Source organism: Oryctolagus cuniculus, chromosome 3 (genome assembly GCF_964237555.1).
Source record: "Oryctolagus cuniculus chromosome 3, mOryCun1.1, whole genome shotgun sequence".
Taxonomy (NCBI): Eukaryota; Metazoa; Chordata; class Mammalia; order Lagomorpha; family Leporidae; genus Oryctolagus; species Oryctolagus cuniculus.
The window spans coordinates 142,106,630-142,125,429 of record NC_091434.1 but is presented as its reverse complement, the minus strand read 5'-3'; the positions used below and the strand labels follow the sequence as shown (position 1 = coordinate 142,125,429).

Genomic DNA, 18,800 nt, shown 5'->3' with positions numbered 1-18,800 from the left:
CTCAATCTAGGTTTTCTACGTGAGTGGTAGGGCCTCAACTGCTTGCTGCTGCCTCAGCAGGAAGCTGGCATCAGGAGTGCAGCAGAGACCTGAACCTGTACACTCTGATATGCGAAGCAAGGGCTCTAAGAGGTGTCTGAATCTCTGTGTCCAACCTCTGCCACATATCCTACAGATTTCTAGAAGCTATCATTGCCGTAACAATTTTGTAATTTCTATTAATTCAGAAAGTTCCTTTAAGTTTCTTTCCTTATAAATGTAACTAAATGGGAGGCAGCACTGTGGCACGGCAGGTAGAGCTGCTGCTTGTAGCACCAGCATCCCATATGCATGCTGGTTTGAGTCCTGGCTGCTCCACTTCTGATCCAGCTGCCTGCTAACGTGTTGGGCAAGCAGTGGAAAATGCCTCAAGTGCTTGGGCCCCAGCACCCATGTGGGAGACCAGGAAAAAGCTCTTGGCTCCTGGATTCGGATAGGCCAAGCTATTTGGGGCCATTTGGGGAATGAACCAGCAGATGGCAGATCTCTCTCTCTTACCCCCATCTCTGTAACTCTGCCTTTCAAATAAAAAAATTTAACTCAATGACTTCAGTCATCAGATTTTATTGTAAATCTACCTATAATGTGACAAATTTAGACAACTGAGATACACTGTTTCTAACACTCTTAAAATCAGCCAAAATTAATAATAGTATCTGAGTATAAGGCACTGTGAACACATTCCAACTGTTTAATTCTTTTTTAAGGAGGTTAAAGGAAAAAATTTTATAAGTGCTTTAAAATATGATCACCTTGGAGTTCTCACTGCTACTATAGTGGTCTTAAGTCTCTCAATTAACATCAATCCAGTGATGCTAAATAACAGTCCAACTTAAAGGTTAACTTACCTGAAGCAATTAGTGCCTTCATAAATAAATGCCACTTATACTGAATGAAAAGATACCAAACTGCAAATACACTTATGATTACACTTAACTAAATGCTAGTTTCTAATGCAAAAACAGCCATTTAAAACAGCCATCTTAGCAAGCAAAAATTACTATTTTAAAGTATTTTCCAAACAAAATGTTAAATGCATATCACTATCAATTCAAACCTGTGTTTGGATTTAATGATGCAGCCCAACAGCTACTAAAGTACAACCAGCCATCTTTTCTGTAGTGTATTGTCAGAGGAAGAGATACTCACTATGTTCACTTGCTAAAACAAAAGACTCAGGAGTTCTTTCAGGTAGGGGAGGAGGTGACTCTTCATTACCATCAATATCTACATAAAATCAATAAAATTTAGGTAAGTTATTAAAAATTAACAAGATGTTATCTAAACAGAGAGTGCTTTCTTGACATTCTAAAAGAATCTAAGAAAACCAGTTTTTGGGGCTGGCGTCGTGGCGTAGTAGGATAATCCTCCGCATCCCATATGGGTGCCGGTTCTAGTCCTGGCTGCGCCTCTTCCAATCCAGCTTTCTGCTATGGCCTGGGAAAGCAGTAGAAGATGGTCCAAGACCTTGGGCCCCTGCACCTGTGTGGGAGACCGGGAAGAAGCTCCTGGCTCCTGGCTTCTGATCAGCACAGTTCCGGTCACTGTGGCCAGCTGGGGAGTGAACCATTGGATGTTAAGACCTTTCTCTGTCTCTTCTCACTGTCTGTAACTCTACCTCTCAAATAAATATCCACTTCTGATTCACTTCTCTGCTATTTCTTGAGAAAGCAGTAGATGGCCCAAGTCTCTGGGCCCCTTCACCTGTGTGGAAGACCCAGAAGAAACTCCTGGCTCCTGGCTTTGGATCGGCCCAGCTATGGCCGTTGTGGTCATTTGGGGAGTGAACCAGCAGATGGAAGACCTCTCTCCCTCTCTGTAACTCTGCCTTCCAAATAAATAAATACATCTTAAAAAATAAAACAAACAAAAAAACCTAAACAAGAAACTTTTACAACCCAACTAATTAGCAAGAAGAGTTATAGGGCTTACTGAAAAAAGAATGAAATCCATCACTACTGCACGGAGGAAACGATGCTCCCGCGCCTTTCCCGACTGTAAACACTGCTCAGTCTGAACGCAGTCCTTGGTAGCAAAGCCAGCCAGCAAGCATCTTCTCTACCGGGCTTACTGTTGACGCTTCGAGTTCAGAAGGAAAAGTTTTAGCTCTCTCCAGATCTCTTTCTTCTTCACCCTCTCTCTCCACCCTCCTTCTGCACCCCTTCCCTCCAGCCTATCCGACTTTTGCCATCAATAAACCCTTTCCCTTAAAAAAAAAAAAAAAAAAAAAGTTTTCGTTACCTGACTAAAGCCAGTGTTTCCCAAACTGGATTTCATTGCTAACTCCTCTTATGCTTTCTTTCTGCCTTACTACTTCCACTGATCCTATTCACTTTAAAAACAATTTCTCTCTCTCTCCTTTAATTTGCGAGGCTGAGAGAACATGTGAGCTCCCAACCGCTGGTTCACTCCTGAAAGGCTCACACTGGCTGGGGCCAGCTGTGAAGAAGCTGGGAGCTGGGAACTCAATCTCTGTCTCCCCTATGGCTGGCAGAAACCCAACCACTCTGAGACATCGCCGCAGCCACCGGAGTCTGCATTAGCAGGAACCAGGAATCAGGAGCCAGAGCCAGGCAGGGATCAGGCCCAGGGGCTCCAAGGGGGGATGCGGGCATCTTAACTGCTAGGCCATACACCTGCCCACGCTCACCTTTTAAAGTTAACTATGTACTTTAGTCATGTTTTAAACAGCAATAGCTGAAATAACAATGGAAGTGCTAGTTATTTTTCTGAAACACATAAAGATGTAGCTACTGAAAAAACCTCAAATGGTCTTTATTTTCTAAAATCTTGTAAACAGTAGCATCTGAATGTGCTCTGAGAATACTGACTGAATCATATAAATTTTTTTCAGCACTAAAACCAAAATTAGCTCTTGGAAAAAAATGCATTAAGCCAGCTTCATCAGCTCGCCTTGTTATGAGTTAGGGTAAATAAGCGTATTAGATTTTTGAGTTTTCACTGCAGACAGAGTAAGAACATACAAGCACACAATTCTGTGTGCAGACTCTCAGATTAGGAAGGATGGGATAACAAAAGGAATTACTATTATCATCCAGGGCTTGTTCTCTTAAAAATGACAACAATTTCCTTGCCATAGTACTCTATTTTACAACTGATAAACTACACATAAGAGACTGGAAATCAAGTAAAGCTTTCTCTGCTTTCAACAAAGATAAGGTAGATATGTTTGCTCCTGCCTATCCCACATTTACTTAGCTGGAGACACAAGTAAATACAGCCTCTGGGTGCTGCTGAGAGAGGAGCTCCAGCCCAATACTAGATGTACCTATCCAGGGTGCCAGAACTCTGTTGCCACTGAAGAACTCGCAACCTTATCCAGTAGTTGGCAGTCTGAGTTAGCAGCATATTTTTCCTTGCCCTTTTGTCACTGACAAATCACAATGAAGAGATGACTACTGGAAGGAAGGGACACACAGTCTGGGCATTACAGCAGCATTTCAGAAATCAGTGAACAGGGGCCGATCTTTGCTGCCTAACTGCATGTTTCTCTTTAGATTTCTGGTTCATCTTTCCTATGTCACAGACTTTTGTTTTAACCAGAGACTGCACATTTTATACAAGTTGTTACAACTCTTACACTGTATGCGATCTACTACAGCCAAATTTCAGAAACCTTTTGAGAGGCCTGAGTGATTGAAATCTGAATCCATAGCTAGGAATTTCTGACAGGCACTAAGGGACTTAGACAAAAGGTTATTTTAGGTATCATCACAAAAGTATTCAGTTAATTCACTAACAAGTTCTATGACAAACAAAAAACCCTAACTCTTATGCCAAAGGTGTGACAAGGTAAATTATCTGTAAAGTAGATAAAAATCTTAAATAATAATCCATAAAATAATCTACATGGCAAATAATTAGCAATACATTAAGCAGGACCCCTGGAGTGGGTGTTTAGTATAATGGTTAAGATACTGGTTGGGATGCCCCTGTCTCACATGGGAGTGCCTAGGTTGGATTCCTTGCTCTGGCTTATGACTCCAGCTTCTTGCTAATGTCGATCCTGGGAGGCAGTGGTGATGGCTCAGGTGACTGGGTTCCTGCCACCCTGGATTGAGCTCCTAGCTGCTGTCTTCAGGGCTGGCCCAACCCTAGCTGTTGTGGGTGTTTGGGGAGTGAGTCCATGAACAGGAACATTTCTGTCTCTCAAAACAAAACAAACAAAAAAATCCAAAACAACAAACCACTTACAGTTATGCTGCAGTGAGGAACATTTATACAGAAACATTTTCAATTAACATCAAACCAATACCATAAGGTAAAAAGAAACCTTTAGCTACCTTTGAGATAGAAATAAAACTGAAAAAAAAATTTATTTATTTGAAAGGAAGAGTTATAGAGAGGTGGAGGCAGAGAGAAAGAGAGAGAGAGAGAGACAAAGAGAAAGAGCTTTCATCTGCTGGTTCACTCCCCAGATGGCCTTAAGGGCCCTGCTAGATGATCTGAAGCCAGGAGCCAGGCACCTCCTCCAGGTCTCCCATGTTGGTGCAGGGGCCCAAGGACTCGGGCCATCCTCTACTGCTTTCCCAGGTGCATTAGCAGGGAGCTGAATTGGAAGTGGAGCAGCTGGGACTTGAACTGGTCCCCATATGGGAGGTAGGCTTTACCTGCTATGCCACAGCACCGGCCCAAACATATCTTATTTCTTGTCTACATATTTTTTTGTATCCTTAAGAGTTTGGCAGTTATATTTTCAAACTCTGAAGTTGAAGTAAAGATACTAGCTTAGTTGTTTATCTACTTTATCAGCTACATTCTCAAGACAAAAAAATATAGTGTGTTTGAGTCAGGGAAAATGGTATTATGCTGGGGTCAGAAATAGAAGGTCATCATCTCTCAATTTCACAGAACTTATATTACCTTATTATAAATACTAGTCTGCATGTGTCACTACCAAAGTTCACTGGCCACTGATAATCAAAATATTAGTAAATAGCTTTTGTGTTTATATATCTGCTCTCAACTTGTATGATCTATTTAAGAAAATAGCTATTATTATTTCTAGCAGAATTAAGAGAAGTTTCAAGAAACAATAAAACATCTAAGAAACTGAGTGCATACATTATCTTGAATTCTGAGACTGCTTAATCACCCATATTCTGCTGACTAGTTTGCAGTATGGTTCTTAAGTTAAACTCAGGGTTGAAAGCAGCCTTATCAGCAAGCATTTGTGAATACAGTAAAAATACAAAAGATTATTTATTTTGTAGTTAAAAGAAGCAGAAAAAAAGATGACTAAACAGATACTTATGAGAAACATAGATAAAATCAAATGGCAAATTATGTTGTTCTACTTTATTGATGTCACTGTTGGGTTTGGGGAACCTGTTTCCACCAAGAATGACTTGGATATTTATAACATCATTTCTGGGCCATACCAAATTTTTAATTTAAAAATTAGTCTGTGTATATTTACTGAATTTCAAGCCCGCCTGTGGTTGCCCCTTGCAGGGCCAGACAAAATGATTTTGTGGGACATTCCCCATCCCTGCTTAAGCAATTCTCTTTCCTAAATTACTTCAAATTATTCAGTAATTTTTAAAAGTTTTACTTTTCGCTCGAGAGGTAGATATAGAATGGAAAATGAGAAGATCAAGAGAGAGAGAAAAAAAGAGCACTCTCATTCACGGATTTACTCTCCAAATGCCTGCAATGGCTAGTACTACTGGGCTAGTTTGAAGCTAGAAGCCAGAAACTCAACCCTGGTCTGTGATGGGGGATGGTTCAATTACTTGAGCCATCATTGCTGCCTCTCAAGGTCTGCACTAGCAGGAAGCTAGTCAGGAGTCAGAGCCAGGCATAGAACCCATGCACTTCAAAATGGGATGTGAGTGTCTAAGTGCTAGGTCAAATGCTTGCTCCAGTCAGATAAATTTCTGACCTACAGAAAACACTGAAAGCTATAATATGGGCTAACAAGAAACTTGCCCATTAAAACAACTGACATATTTTGAAAACACAAAACCCACAAGTACCATGTGGTCAAATTAAGCTAACAATAAGTAAACAAAAGCTTACTGAAAAGTTAGCATCTAATGTAATTAATTTTTTTGGTAGATTCAAAGTGCAATGTGGAATAAAGTATAAATAAATAAAAGTATAACAAATTAATACAGACACAGTGCTTAGAACAGTGTGTAACTGGCACATAATAGAGATATTTAAGTGTCAGATACTTTATTATTACCTTTTTCAGCACCTGAATGTATTGTTCCTGCTATATCATGTCTAGCAATGGACATTGGCAACACTTTCCTAGTGGAAATGCTTTCAGTACTGGTGGCAGCAGAAACTGTGGCACTTGCTGTTGAAATATTAGTTTTATTCTTGGTCACAGCACCATCAGAGTTCCTTTCATCTGAGTCTGAGTCATCAGAATGAAGTGGATTAGTAAAACTGAGGGGTGCTCTGAACAGAGGTGAACTGTTATGATGATCCACAAGATCATGAGTTTCAACTTGTGTTGTAGGGCTTGGTGTTAAACTCACAGTTTTCCTAGGTTGACAGTGGATATCTGAGGATTTGTCTTCAGATAAATCAGGGATGGGCATGGTATTTTCAGGTCCATGAAATGACCACATTGTATGTCCTTTCTCTTCAAGAGGTAAGTGGTCCGGCCTTGGAGGAGTGTCTGAATTCTGTGATTCCTCTGGTGGAGTAACTGCTATTCTGTTCGACTGTGTTGCACTGCAGTCCACACAGGAATTCTGAGAAATATCATCAACTTTTAGATCCCCTGAACTTAATTCTTGTGGTTTAGAGACTTTGTCAGTGATACAAGTTGAAACGGATTTAATTTTAATTGCATGTCCCCTGTTTAAGAGTGTGTTCCCATCAAAACTTTTTGGTCCCTCTTGCAGAGGGACCTTCTTAATCTCAAAACTCAAGTTTCGCTCCAATTTTTTATCTATCTGTTCAAGAGTTGATTCATTTTTCCCTGGAAGATCAGTTGATTTATTATAGTTCCTGTTGAGGTCTGTTGACTGTTGTTCTGATGAGACCATGTGCAACACTGGCTTTGGATGGTATCTGTCATTGTCCTGCCACACAGTCGTGACTGTTGGAAAGGCTGACGGAGGAGAAGGGGTCAGGATGGGTGGCACTGGGTGAGGTTCTGGTGGCTGCAGTATCTCTTCTTTAGCATCCCCTTCTACAAGGCAACTGAAACGTGGACATTAAAAAGAAGGATTTTAAATGTCTGATCTTTTTGAAATAAGTTGATAGATGACAATGAAATAGCTAAGTCTGTTGTATTGAAAACTACTAGAATCTATAGCTTGAATAAAAAACTTTCAAACTAAGAAAACTGCATGTTTATCAGTGTAATAACCATATTCTAGGAGGACTTAAAAAGTAAAATAACATTAAATTTTTAATGAAAACAGGATTCCCATTTCACAGCCTTCCAGCTAGCCATGGGTACCTCTTCCTCCAGCTGCTTCTAAGATGTGCCTCCAGATTTCAAAATAGTACAGTTATTTCTTGGTACGTCTGTTTCATAATTCTCGACTGACTTCCTGCTATGGAAGTGTCTCTTCCCCAACTTGCCAACACTGGCATAATTTCTAACTAACTCAATGTGATAATCAGATATCATCAAACCTACGGCATTGCATTTTATACCTTTACCTCTATAACTTCTCATTTTGCCCTTTTGATAGCCTCGAGATTCTGATGGCTTGGTTTTTTATGTACTGCTTATAACCTAGCTCTTCTAATTTCTCCTGCAGATTTGTACATCTCCTCTCAACAAGGGAAGCATACCAGGTAACTATCAATACTACAGATATCCCTCCTAGACACACTGGGCCTCCTGCTCCATGTGAACCCCCAGCTTTGTAGGCTACTTTACAGCTTTTTTCTTCGGTTTCAGATTCTCCTATTCCCCAGGTCCCATCTTCTTTCCAGGTATATTCCCTTGTTTTGGTGGGTTTCAACCTCTATGGCTTCTCAACAAGTATATGTGGGAGGGAAACTCTTTGTAGGGTTATACATTTGAGTATTATATTTTCAAAGACAGAATTCTACATTGAAAAGAATTTTCTTGAAATTCTGACTCCTATTTCTTTAACAGTAAACTGTTTTTTCTCTCTGGGCTTTTGAATTCTTTTTTTCTTTGATCTTCTACAATCTCATGATGCAACATTTTTTTGAAATAAAAATTTATTCATTTATTTATTGAAAAAAGAGAGAGGGATAAACACACAGAGATGGAGAGAGAAAGAGAGACAGACAGGTTTTCTATTTGCTGGTTCAGAAAACAGCCAGGCCTGGGCCGAACCAAAGCCAGGAGCTCCATCAGGGTCTCCTGGGTGGGTGGGAGAAACCCAAGGATTTGGGCCATCATCTGCTGCCTTCCCAAGTGCATTAGAAAGAAGCTGTTTGGAAGCAGAATAGGGACTTGAACTGGCACTCTGATATGGGATGCAGGCGTCTCAAGCTGTCCTTCATGATCTAACTTTAAAATAATCTATTACATTTGGACTCATTTTTTACCCATTATATTAGGAACTTGGGTTATACTTTATATATGAAAATACATGTCATGTGTTTACTTTCTTGGGGGATAGCTTTGACTATTTTCCAACCTTCTGCTGAAATTTTAAAAACTTATGCTATCATGTTTTTATTTTCCAAAAGCTTCTTACTTATTACCATCTGATTCTTATTTCAGGGATTTACTAGTGACTGAGAAAACGGGACAGTTGCTCCCCCCATCTTTTTTTTTTCTACTCCGTGTTTGCTCCACTTTCCTCTTTCATATTAGAGACTTTTTGTCAAATGTCTGATCACTCCTGATTCTGCCTACCTTATTTTTTTTTAAAGTAACAGTTTTAATTTTCTTTAAAACAAGATTTATTTATTTATCTGAAAGGCAGAGTTAAAGAGAGAGACAGAGACATATCTTCTATATGCTGGATCATTCTCCAAGGGCCACAACAGCCGGAGCTGGGCTGATCTGAAGCCAGGAGCCAGGAGTTTCTTCTGGGTTTCCCACACAGGCGCAGGAGCCCAAAGACTTCAGTCATCTTCCACTGCTTTCCTAACTACATTAGGTATGCTAATCCTCCACCTGCAGCGCTGGCACCCCAGGTTCTAGTCCCGGTCAGGGCGCTGGATTCTGTCCTGGTTGCCCCTCTTCCAGTCCAGCTCTCTGCTGTGGCCCAGCAGTGCAGTGGAGGATGGCCCAAGTTCTTGGGCCCTGCACCCACACGGAAGACCAGGAGAAGCACCTGGCTCCTGGCTTCGGATCAGCGCGGCACACCGGCCGCGGCGGCCATTGGAGGGTGAACCTCCAAACAAAGACCTTTCTCTCTCTCTCTCTGTCTCTCTCTCTCGCTGTCCATTCTGCCTGTCAAAAACAAAAAACAAAAAACTAACCACATTATGAAGGAGCTGCATCGGAAGTGAAGCAGTTGGGACTCAAACCGGCGTCCAGATGGGATGCCAGTGCTGCAGGCGGCTGGCTGTACCTACTATGCCACAGTGCCAGCCCCTCTGCCCACTTTAAGAATGGAGTATTGGGGTTCGTGTTGTGACAGAGTGGGTAAACCCGCTGCTTGTGACATTGGCATCCCATATGGGTCCCAGTTGGGAGTCTCAGCCGCTCCACCTGTGATCCAGCTCCCTGCTAATGGCCTAGGAAAAGCAGTGGAGGATGGCCCAAGTACTTGGGCCCCTGCCACTCACATGGGAGACCTGGATGAAATTCTTGGCTTTGCCTGGTCCAATCAGTTCTGCTTCAGCCATCTAGGGAGTGAACCAGTAGATGGAAGATCTGTCTCTCTCTGTAGCTCCCTCTCTCTGTCACTCTTTCAAATAAATAAATAAATCTTAAAAAAATTGAGAGTATTAAAAATGACTAAAAAATGTGTATGTAAGGGAGAAGACTTGTGGCACAATTACTGTCTTATTACATGGTAACTGAATTCAATCCTTGTGATATCATTGGAGAGTCACAACTACCAAGACCTAGGACTTCCTTTTCTGGGGTGATTGGTTTTTCAAAAGAAGGAATCTGTCTCCTACCCTAAGTATCTGGGGAGTATCTGGGGAGCCAGCTGAGAGGTGGGAGCAAAAAACTGAGGGAATCTACCACCCAACCTGCAGATTCTTGTTCTCAGCAATGTACTGCAGCCCAGGATGAGAAGGTCAACCACTCCAGAGCAAATTCCTCCAAGTGCATAATCATGCGTGTGCAATGTGTGAAAGGTCGCCTGTCTGCTCCATCTGATGGAAGGAATCTGGGTTCTAAACACTCTTTAGAGACATCCCAACACTCTTCCTGTCTTTAGTCCTGTACATGAACCTTAACAGGGACCTCTGATTTCCTAGCCTTTCTGAAGGTTCTTTGGGTAGAATCATCTGGCTACTTACTGGCTTTCCTTACCCACAGAAAAGCAAGTTTCAGCTTTTGCTTTTCTGTTAAGTTCCTTTTCATTAGCCCATATGCTTTTCTCTTTCCAGATTTTGTCAATGTCATCTGCTATCAACTCCCCTCTAATTTCCCATTTTTATTTATTATACTTATATATTTATATGCTTTCATTATAACTTTAGGGAATTTGGGAGGGGCTGGAGTTAAATGTATTGACAGTCTTATAAATAAATGCATGATGTTGGTATATACATGGTAATGTATTCTTAGTTACCCAAATTAAATTGATAATTATACTGATTTTGTTATTTACCCTTCTTTAAGGTTGGTTCAGAGTTTAAGATACATTTTAAAAACATTTTCATTGGGTGGGAGCCGTGGCATAGCAGGTTAAGCTACTGCCTGCAAGTGTAGGCATCACATATGGGCGCTTGAGTCCTGGCTGCTCTACTTCCAATCTAGCTCCCTGCTAATGCGCCTGGGAAAGCAGTGGAAGATGGCCCAGGTGCTTGGGATTCTGCGCCCATGTGGGAGACCTATATGGAGTTCCTGGCTCTTGGCTGCAGTGTGGCCCAGCCCTTGCCATTGTGGCTATTTGGGGAGTGAACCAGTGGATAGAAGATCTCTGCCTCCGCCACTTTCCCTCTCTGTAACTTTGCCTTTATAAATAAATCTTTAAAAAAACACAACACATTCAGGTACACAAAAATTACTAGCCCAGTCACAAATGTATATGTCACATACTGATTTTCCATTATAGTTTCCAACATCCATTATTTTCATGTAAAAAAATCCCTAGATAGTAGTAAGACCTATTGGTAAGCCATAAATTGCAGAATTCTCATTGTAAATATTTTTCTTAATACCATTTGCATTTTTTTCATTTCTTAGAAGCAACCAAAACATTTGGGAACTATCATGTTCTAGTATTATAACAGTACCAGAAGAAAAGGAAAACACAAGAGTTAGGGTCCCTAGGGAGTACAGAGAACTACTGAAAAATAAGGTTAGAAGGGTAGGTTGAAGCCATATTGTGAAGGCCCAGAATTTCATAACAACAAGTTTGGACTTTACTATCAAGAAAATTCACATCTAACTTGTTTGATCAAGCCTTAAAATATTTGACTAAATAACTTTTCCTCAAATTGGTATTTTATGAAAATATAGTTTAGGATGGGTTCAACATGGAGTGCAAAGATTATGGTAGGTGAAGAAAATGACAACTGAAAAATTAGAATAGAGCAATTCAAAAACAAGGAAACCTTTCCTACTATCCTTTCTTCCAAAGAGATAATACCATTTAATGGAAAACGAATGAAGATAAAAGATCTGTTCTCAGTTGAACTCTGCAGGCCTATGCAAGCCAATTTCTTTGGGAGATGGCTACATTATCATTCGCATGATCAAGATTACTGCTAAAATCACTGTGTTCACTATGTCATATCACTCTACTCACAGAATGAAAAAGAACATATGGCAACCCCAAACAGGAAGATGAGACAACATATTTAATAGATGTTATACCAACGCCAATGATTATTTTAACTAAAACTGTTACTTTCTTATGCTATTTACACTTAAGCAAGATGTGCCACCTTTGCCCAACGTTTTCTGATCTCTACCAAAACTTTTTAAGTTACAAACTTATATCAAAAGTATTCTAACAGTGAAAGAGAACAACACAAATAAGAAAGCATTAAAACACAGAATGCACAGAAAATTAGAGAACTATGGCAGTGGCACGCACGGTGCTACATCTTGCTAAATTGTACCCATAGTTACCTTAAAAGATGACAATTTGGAATGAATACCATTCATTCCAAGGAATGAATCAATCTCGTCCTTCTGATTTCCTTTATTGCTTTTATTACATGCCCTTCTAAGTTTGTCAGACATGATGTCCTATTTTTGATGGTTGACATGTACTAAATTTATTTAACTGCCTGACGCTTACTTTAGTGTTTGGTGTGATAAGATCTAAATATTTTTTTCCCAAAATGATTAATATTATGGTGTGAGTTAAATAGTTCTTCCCTTTATCCTTATTCATTATTCACTGTAATAACCATAATAGGTTCTATCGTTTGTAATAGGATCTATCACGTACTTGTCTATTCAAATCCATAAGCTGGAAATAAGAAATTTTTAAACAAAAAATGTAAGAAAATGACTGGTGGTCCATTTTCAACACAGAATTGAAAATTACTGTTAGCTGACTTGCAGATGTAGCTAAACTCACTAGGCAAACAGGATATTAAGGACTAGCTAACTCACAAAAGGAAATTAAAGTACAGAGAAGGAGGAAAATAACTTGGTAATTTAGGCAGTGTCTAGGAAGACTTAGACACCCCACAGTACCCAGCCAATGAAGAGCCGGGGGAGGGACCCACACACTAAGATATAAATTGCTTGCTGTAAGTGTTTGGGTGTGCCTCCTCACTCATTTTTGCAAAACTGATAATAAAGTCTCGCTTTGACTGTACTTCTTGAGTTCAAGTACAACTCTTGAGTGGACAGGTGAGAATATTTGCCACAGAAGAACACTCATTCTTTGTGATATGGATTTCTCTCATCACCCAATTTTCTATAAGTCATTTTTCCCAAAGTCTTAGATCATGAATGTTCCACACGGCCTATGTTATCTGAGGGTTCGTCAAGTCCACTTCAAATGCTTCTATCTGAAAATACCTCAACTCCATATTTTGAACCTACAAATGTCCTCACCCACCCAGGATATTTGAAGAGCCATAAATTTTAGAATATCATGGATAGAAAGGTTTGAAAATCCTGTTTGTTAGCCCAGATAGCACCTAAATGAAGCAGACAATCATGTATTTCTGTAAGATACAAAATTACTTCATGGCTATTACAACATTATTGTTTCCTGGTTTTCCTTTATCCCTTGATTACTGTTTTCTTTTGTCTGCTTTTCATAAATTTTGATGGCTACCAGGACTTATCTTTGTTATAAAAACACCCAAAATCTGATTTTATCTACATCCAAGTCTTCTATTGTAAATTATATACTGAACCTTCACCAAATCTTTACTTCCAGACTGGACATCAAAACATCTAAAGCAGAACTACATTTTGCCTTCCTCTCAATCCTATTCCTCATCAAAATGGTTTGATTAGAGGCAACAGGAGAAAACATCAAGTGTAGTGCTTGTCACTATCTCTGAAATATGAATTATACTAACAAGAATCTACTAAGGCTGCAGCCTTTTGTGGCCCCACAGTAAATGTGTTGAATTTATAGAAACAGCTTAAAAAGGTCCACTTTCAAAGTGCTGGCATTAGATAAGTGAATTATAAACAGTTGTTATAAGTTTAATAAAATATATATTGAAAGTAGAAAATGATGGAATATTATTCAACTGTAGAAAAGAATGAAACCCTGTCTTTTACAGCAAAATGTACACCAACTGGAAGCTGCTACACTTAGTGAAATACGCCAGTCCCTAAAAGACAAATACCATGTCTTCCCTGATCTCTATGTATATGAGCAAAACTGACATTTTGAGAACTGTTTATTGTTTAAAGCCCTTGGTTGGTATTGTTGAAGAACAGTGTTTTTTTTCTTCTTAAAATTTGTTGAATTCTTAACTTAGTGAGCATTAATTTTATGATTATAAAATATACAAAGTAGACCATTATTAAAAAAAAAAAAAAAAAAAAAAGGGAAGGAGAGATGGTAGGGTGGGAAAGATCACTATGCTCCTTACATCTGTATGCATGAAATACAAGAAATTTGTTCACTTTGTATAGATTTTTTAAAAAATCTGTAAAAAGAAATTAAATCTTTTTTAAAAAGATAGAAAATGAAATCTTCCATTAAAGCTACAATGATTTTAGTGTCAACAAACCAAAATCATCACTGATTAAATCTAATCAGCAAATTTAAGGCTTCCTCTGTAGATTCTTTGTCCAATAAGATTTACTTTAACCAATTAATTTGTTTACTGTTGCCATACTGAAAAACAAAGTATGTTGCTTTTATTTTTAATCAAACTTATGGTTTCATGTTATTTTCAAATTATGTTTTAACAATTTACAATAGTTCTAAAACTCATTTCAACTTAGAAGTCACATGGTACTCTCTGTGCAACAAAATGAAATCCTGGAAGGTATAAGGATAGCAAAATGCTCCTCAATTTCTTGAAAGGCCAGTACTGTCTTTTAAGACTACAGAACTCCTGTGGCCAGCGCTGTGGTGTAGCGGGTAAAGCTGCCACCTGCAGTGCTGGCATCCCATATGGGTGCCAGTTCAAGTCCTGGCTGCTCTACATCCAATCCAGCTCTCTGGTATGGCCTGGGAAAGAGGTGGAGGATGGCCCAAATCCTTGGACCTCTATACTTGTGTGGGAGACTCAGAGGAAACTCCTGGCTCCTGGCTTTGGATTGACCCAGCTCTGGCTGTTGTGGCCATTTAGGGAGTAAACCAGTGGATGGAAGACTTTCTCTCTCTCTCTGCCTCTGTGTAACTCTGCCTTTCAAATAAATAAATTAAAAAAAAAAAAAAAAAAAAAAAAGACTACAGAACTCCTACATGAATGAAGAAGTTAGAGTACAGTTTATAGGTTTCAAGTGGCTGACTTTCCACAGGAGGTCAAAGTGCTAATACTGGTGACACCAAAGTGGAAATCAAACAGGAAAGAATTACTGGAAGTTTTGATAGTGCACCATTAACACCCTGAGTATTTAAATGCTGAGATCTAACCTCATTTATATATAGGTTTCCTGATCTTCCTTTGAAAAACATGTAAACATCTTAAAACATTTACTACACTATTATAGGCTATATCTATATTTGTATCTATATCTACATACATATGCACACACACACAAAATCACAAATTGTTAACAATGTTGAAAAGCAGAACTGTATCCCAGTACATTTTAAGTTCATCCAGCTGGTAAACACTGAAGTTAAAATTTGAAATCAGACCTAGAAATGCAAAAAGCATCTTTACTCCAGAGTACACATGAACTCTTTCCTTATTCAGGAAATTCCTTTACAGACAGCTGGAATCTTGCATGTCAAAATGTTAAGAAAAATAAATTGTTTCAGAGAAGTTCAGAAATTTGGTCAAACCTTTACTTATTGAGGAAAAGTATAGACCTTGAGAGAAGGTCTATCAGTTTGGGTAGTTCTATATGCCAGAAGGCAATATAAATATTCTAATAATTTATTTAATCCTTAGGATAATACTTAAATAAACAAAAAACATTCAAGGATTAAGATGACTCACTGAAAACCCCACAGCTAAATGACTCAAAAAGATCTGAAAGTACATTCTTCCTGGGGCTGGTGCTGTGGCATAGTGGGTAAGGCTGCCACCTGCAGTGCTGGCATCCCAAATGGGCACTGGTTCAAGTCCCAGCTGCTCCACTTCTGATCCAGCTCCCTGTTAATTTGCCTGGGAAAGCAGTATAAGATGGCCTTAGGCCCCTGCACCTGTGTGGGAGACCCAGAAGAAGCTCCTGGTTCCTGGCTTTGGATCAGCTCAGCACCAGCCACTGCAGCCATTTGGAGAGTGAACAGGCAAATGAAAGGTCTTTTCTCTGCCTCTCTCTCTGTAATGCCGCCTTTCAAATAAATAAACCTTACAAAGAGAAAAAAGTATATCCTTCTGGCTATGCATTCTTCTTGTACTACCATTAAACTGACCTACCAGCTACCCTGAAAGGGATGGAGGGGGTGGGGAGGGCCAGGAATAATTGTGATTAAAACTATTATAAATGAACTTGGAATGAAGCCAAGAAATAACTATAGAGAAATACACTGATCTTTGCTAGTAATGTTATTAAATATCTCTACATAACTTTAAAGTGTATGCAACTTTTGGCAAGCATATCATTTGTTCAGTTATCATGAGAAAAATGGAAATCTTTAGAATAACTAAAATTTTAACTGTAATGAATACTAAAATGAGCTATAGTTAATTCACGGCTATGTCACTGTTTTGGTACAGTTAACTACTGATAGATTTTTCCACAATACAACAAAATTTTTAGTGTATCCGTAACAAAATGAGTTGCTATATATATGCCATATCAATTAATAAACAATGAAAGTACCTTAGATATGTTCAAAATTTGTCATTTTAATTAACAGTGAGTAAAATAAAAGTATCGTTTCAAAGAAAACAAAGGATATACAATACCTGCGAGTCCTAGGTGGTTTTGGAGGAGGAGAATCTTGTTTTTCAGGATCTATGGAGCTGACTATATTTTCAGTGTTAATTTCATTCTGGCAAGGGAAGAAAATGCTTCACTTAAATTAGAAGAAAGATAATTTTCCTTTCTCATGCTTCACTAAATTGTCTCTGCCCTTTTAAAAACAATGCCAATTTTACCAATTAATAAAATGGCTCTTATGCTTTGGCTCTGTATTTTAGCCAGAAGGACCAAACTTCAATAGGAGACATTTATATTAAAAAAAAATCCAACACCAATCAATAAAAGATCAGTCATGTCCAGTAACATTTTAAAACATTTCAAATGCTATTGAAAAGAAGCAGATTTAGGGGCCAGCGCTGTGGCGTAGTAGGTAAAGCTACCGCCTGCAGTGCCGGCATCCCATGTGGGTCCCAGTTCAAGTCTCTGCTGCTCCACTTTTGATCCAGCTCTCTGCTATGGCCTGAGAAAGCAGTAGAAGATGACCCAAGACCTTGGGCCCCTGCACCCTTGTGGGAGACCCGGAAGAATCTCCTGGCTCCTGGCTTCAGATCGTTGCAGCCCCAGCCATTGCGGCCAATTGGGGAGCGAACCATTGGATTGAAGACCTCTCTCTCTCCTTCTCCTCTTTCTGTTTAACTCTGACTTTCAAATAAAATAAATAAGCAAATCTTTAGGAAAGAAAAAGGAAACAGATTTATCAAGACAATAAAGATCAAAGAAGATAACTTTTTTTTCAGGGATCACCACTACTAGAAATTATTATATAAAAGATGGCCTTGGAGCCTTCAGCAACCAGGCAGTCAACCAAATGCTGCTACAGGGATATACTTGGCTCCCCAGCCAGGAGACAGCGGCTTGAGACATCACCCCATGCCAGCAAAGAGTACTTCATCACCCCATGTCAGCAGGAAGTAGCTCTAAAGACAGATCATCGTCCCTCTACCCATTCTGGACTTTTGGGACTAATTTTATCTGACACAACTTCTGCTTTATAAAAAACAAAAGGGGGGAATGTTAGTAAAATGGCACAGTCTTATCTATGGCACGATCTACAGTCCCGATACCATCCTAGGCTCTAGCATCATCCTAGGTTCTAGCCCCAGTGGCCTTTGCTGGAAACCAGGTGGCCACATGGCCCAACCACCAGTGTCAGCTCCACCCCCATCCTAATGGGATTCGCTGCTCCTACTTACCTGACTGCCACCCAGCAAAATTTTAGAAGGGCCTGTTCTGAACACGTGGCTCTCTTTCTTTTTCTCCATCTCCTGATCTCTCTCTCTCTCTGTCTCTGTCATACACTCTCCTTCTCTCTTTTCCAACTTTGCCCCTTCCCTCCCATCTGTCGAGTTTCCCCCAATAAACCATTTCTCAAAAAAAAAAAAAAAAAAAAAAAAAAAGATGGCTTGGATTAATTCCATTCTCAGGAAGTGCCTCATACTTCTTAGGCTATGTTAATTATGGGCAGGAGGAACCCAGCATCCCATATGGATACCAGTACAAGTTCTGGCTTTTCCACTTTCAATCCAGCTCCCTGCTAACACACCTGGGAAAGCAGTAGAAGTTGGCCCAAGTGGGAGACGTGGATAGAGTTCCAGGCTCCTGGCTTTGGCCTGGCCCACCCCTGACTACTGCACCTATCTGGGGAGTGAAACAAGGGATGGAAGATACTTTATGCCCCCACTCTGTGCAACTCTGCCTGTCAATAAGCCCTCTTTGTACTATCAATTATGGAACTCTGAAATTGTAGTTGTATTTTGTTTTGTTGTTGTTTCTTTGATCAAGAGGCACTTCTATAATGTCCATCACGGCAGCTTCTTAGTTGTTATTCATTTTAAAATTGATTTTATTTAATTGAAAGGCAGAGTAACAGAGAAAGAGAGAGGGAGAGACAGAGAGGAGGAATCTTCCACCCACTAGTTCACTCCTCAAATGGCAGCAATGGCTAAGATGGTCGAGGCTGAGCCAGAGGGCCTTAGCTCCAACCAGGTCTACAGAGAGTGGTAGGGGTCCAAGCCCTTGAAGTTATCTCTGCCTGCTGCAGCACAATGTGGACCATTCTTTGTCTTTATACTTATTACTCCAAGTATTTGCAACTATAAAAGGCAGATATCTCAGCTTCTTAGCAATTTTTAGTGTGCCCTGTCTCCTGGTATAGAACCTGGTAGGCCGGATAACT

The 18,800-nt window shown here is 39.7% G+C and overlaps 1 protein-coding gene and 1 long non-coding RNA gene across 3 annotated transcripts in view; one reads left to right on the top strand and one right to left on the bottom strand.

Annotated features, from left to right (window-relative positions):
• Positions 1-9,439, top strand: part of LOC103348689 (uncharacterized) — an 85,261-nt gene extending 75,822 nt beyond the window's left edge. The window contains exon 4 of the long non-coding RNA XR_011387397.1: positions 7,794-9,439. This is a non-coding gene — a long non-coding RNA (uncharacterized lncRNA). The remainder of the gene's footprint in view (positions 1-7,793) is intronic.
• Positions 1-18,800, bottom strand: part of PTPN12 (protein tyrosine phosphatase non-receptor type 12) — a 98,113-nt gene that overhangs the window by 7,907 nt on the left and 71,406 nt on the right. For both annotated transcript variants that reach the window (XM_070071196.1, XM_008258311.4), the window contains exons 12-14: positions 16,609-16,694; positions 6,251-7,224; positions 1,189-1,266 (exon numbers count right to left, since the gene is read on the bottom strand). In XM_070071196.1, coding sequence (XP_069927297.1) covers positions 1,189-1,266; positions 6,251-7,224; positions 16,609-16,694 — 1,138 coding nt within the window. The remainder of the gene's footprint in view (positions 1-1,188; positions 1,267-6,250; positions 7,225-16,608; positions 16,695-18,800) is intronic.